Below are 2114 nucleotides of genomic sequence, written 5' to 3' on the forward strand. Positions count from 1 at the left end.
GAGGCAGGAGATGCAGCCGAGGCAGGAGATGCAGCTGAGGCAGGAGATGCAGCTGAGGCAGGAGGTGCAGCCGAGGCAGGAGATGCAGCCGAGGAGGAAGGCTGGATCCAGCAATGGAATCAGGCCCTGAAGCCTGTGCTGGAAAATATAGCCTACCAGGAACTGAGAGACTTTTCTGGCAACGATCAGCCAGGTCATAAGAATGAGTCCTTTGAGAGCTGGCTGGACCACGCCAAAGACATGCTGTACCTGTGGCGCCACATATCAGAAAGGGAGCGGCGGCGGAGGCTGGTGGAGAGCCTGCACGGGCCAGCACAGAATTTCATGTATGGCTTCCTGAATGAAAACCCTGCCATCTCTGCTCAGGACTGCCTGACAGCGCTGGCTCAGGTGTTTAAGAACAAGGACACCCAGGCGGTCATGAGGCTGAAGTTTGTGACTTGTGCCCAGCAGCCCCAGGAGAGTCTCTTTGCTTATGTGATTCGCCTGGAAGACCTGCTGCACACGGCCATGGAGAAGGAGGCCATCCACCCAGGCGTGGCAGACGAGGTACGGAACGAGCAGGTGCTGATGCGGGCTCGCCCCAACGAGAAGCTCCGGAACAAGCTGAAGAAAATGCACCTGGAGGGGAAATCACCCGGCTTCCTGGAGATGCTTCGGCTCATTCGGGAGTCAGAGGCGTGTGAGGCCACTCCGACTATGAGACAGCAGTTTCAGGTGGAAGAAAGGGTCTGGATGGACATTAGAGGACTGGCTGCTGCCCAGGCCACCCTAGCTCCTGAAGGTGCTGCCCAGGCTGCCTCAGCTCATGAAGATGTTGGCCAGGTCGCCCCAGCCCATGAAGATGAAGCCCAGACCGCTACAACCCATGAAGATGCAGCCCAGACCGCTATAACCCACGAAGATGCTGTCCAGGCCTCCCCAGCCCATGAAGATGTTGGCCAGGCCGCCCCAGCCAATGAAGATGCAGCTCAGGATGCCCAAGCCAATGAAGATGTTGGTCAGGCCGTCCCAGCCAATGAAGATGCAGCCCAGGCTGTCCTTTCTAAGGAAGATAGTGCTGAGGCCACTCTGGCCAAGGAAGTGGCCACTGAGGCCGGTCCTGCCACTGCTGATCCTGATGAGGCTGCTCCTGAAACCCGAGATGCCACCGGGGCAGACCCTGCCCCTGAGGATACCACCAAGGCCTCCCCTGCCATTCAGGGAGATGAGAGTGCTCTGGCTCCTGCAGGTCTAGGTCAGGCAGGGCCCTCGCCTGCCCACATGGGCATTGCTTTCGGGGTGGGCTCAGGAGGTCCTGGCGGTGACCCAGAGGGCCTGGCGCAGGAAGAAGATGAGGAGGTTGAGGAGCCCCATGAGGAGGAGCTCATTCTCTTCCAGGAGGAGTCAGGAATTGAGGACGGGTCTGGGAAGATGAGTTTCCCCGAGCCCTCCTTCAAGTAAGCTTGGAAGGCTCAGTGGCCTCCTGTTTTCTGGGGCACCAGAGCCCTGGAGGCAAGGGAAGGCCACCTCACCCCACATGGGAGCAGGGCCCAGGGAAGGGTCTGCCCTGCCCCTTGGTCCCCCACTACTCCCAAGGGGCCCTAACCACCACCATCAGACCTTCCAAGTCATCAAGATGACCATACTTGCCACCAAATGGGATGAGGAGAGGTGCCCACACATGGTAGCACCACACCTGGCCTCAGCCCCAGCCCCTGCCAACTTGGGCAGCTGGCCTGGGAGCACTGCCAAGGCCTCCCCTGCCATTCAGGGAGATGAGAATGCTCTGGCTCCTGCAGGTCTAGGTCAGGCAGTGCCTAGGCTGAGCAGCCCATCTCAGCCTAGGAGAGGGGCACCTGAAGACATCTGCCACCCACGTGGAACTGGGAGACTTTAGGGCCCATCAGAGGGGTGCCAGTCTCTGGACTCCCATCCTCCATCTCCTGGGGAGCCCCCAACTCATTTTTCATAACTCCATAATGACCCTTGTGTCATGTAATCACCACCCCCCACCCCTCACACACACACATACACAGGCCATGCCGCCTGTGCAGAACCACCTGGTGTGTGTGAACCCAGGTGGGTATCCTGCCCCCCTGACCCCGGGGCAGCCACCTCTCAGCCCCGGCCCG

At 59.8% G+C, this 2114-nt stretch overlaps 1 protein-coding gene across 1 annotated transcript in view; it reads left to right on the top strand.

Annotated features, from left to right (window-relative positions):
• The window catches only part of LOC102769413 (paraneoplastic antigen-like protein 6B), a 23294-nt gene extending 21480 nt beyond the window's left edge, over positions 1–1814 (top strand). Inside the window, exon 4 of the mRNA XM_015566024.1 lies at positions 22–1814. Within this exon, the coding sequence (XP_015421510.1) occupies positions 22–1443 (1422 nt within the window). The 3' untranslated portion in view covers positions 1444–1814. The remainder of the gene's footprint in view (positions 1–21) is intronic.
• The last annotated feature ends 300 nt before the right edge of the window (positions 1815–2114 follow it).

The sequence above is a fragment of the Myotis davidii genome, unplaced genomic scaffold (assembly GCF_000327345.1).
Source record: "Myotis davidii unplaced genomic scaffold, ASM32734v1 scaffold462, whole genome shotgun sequence".
Classification (NCBI taxonomy): Eukaryota; Metazoa; Chordata; class Mammalia; order Chiroptera; family Vespertilionidae; genus Myotis; species Myotis davidii.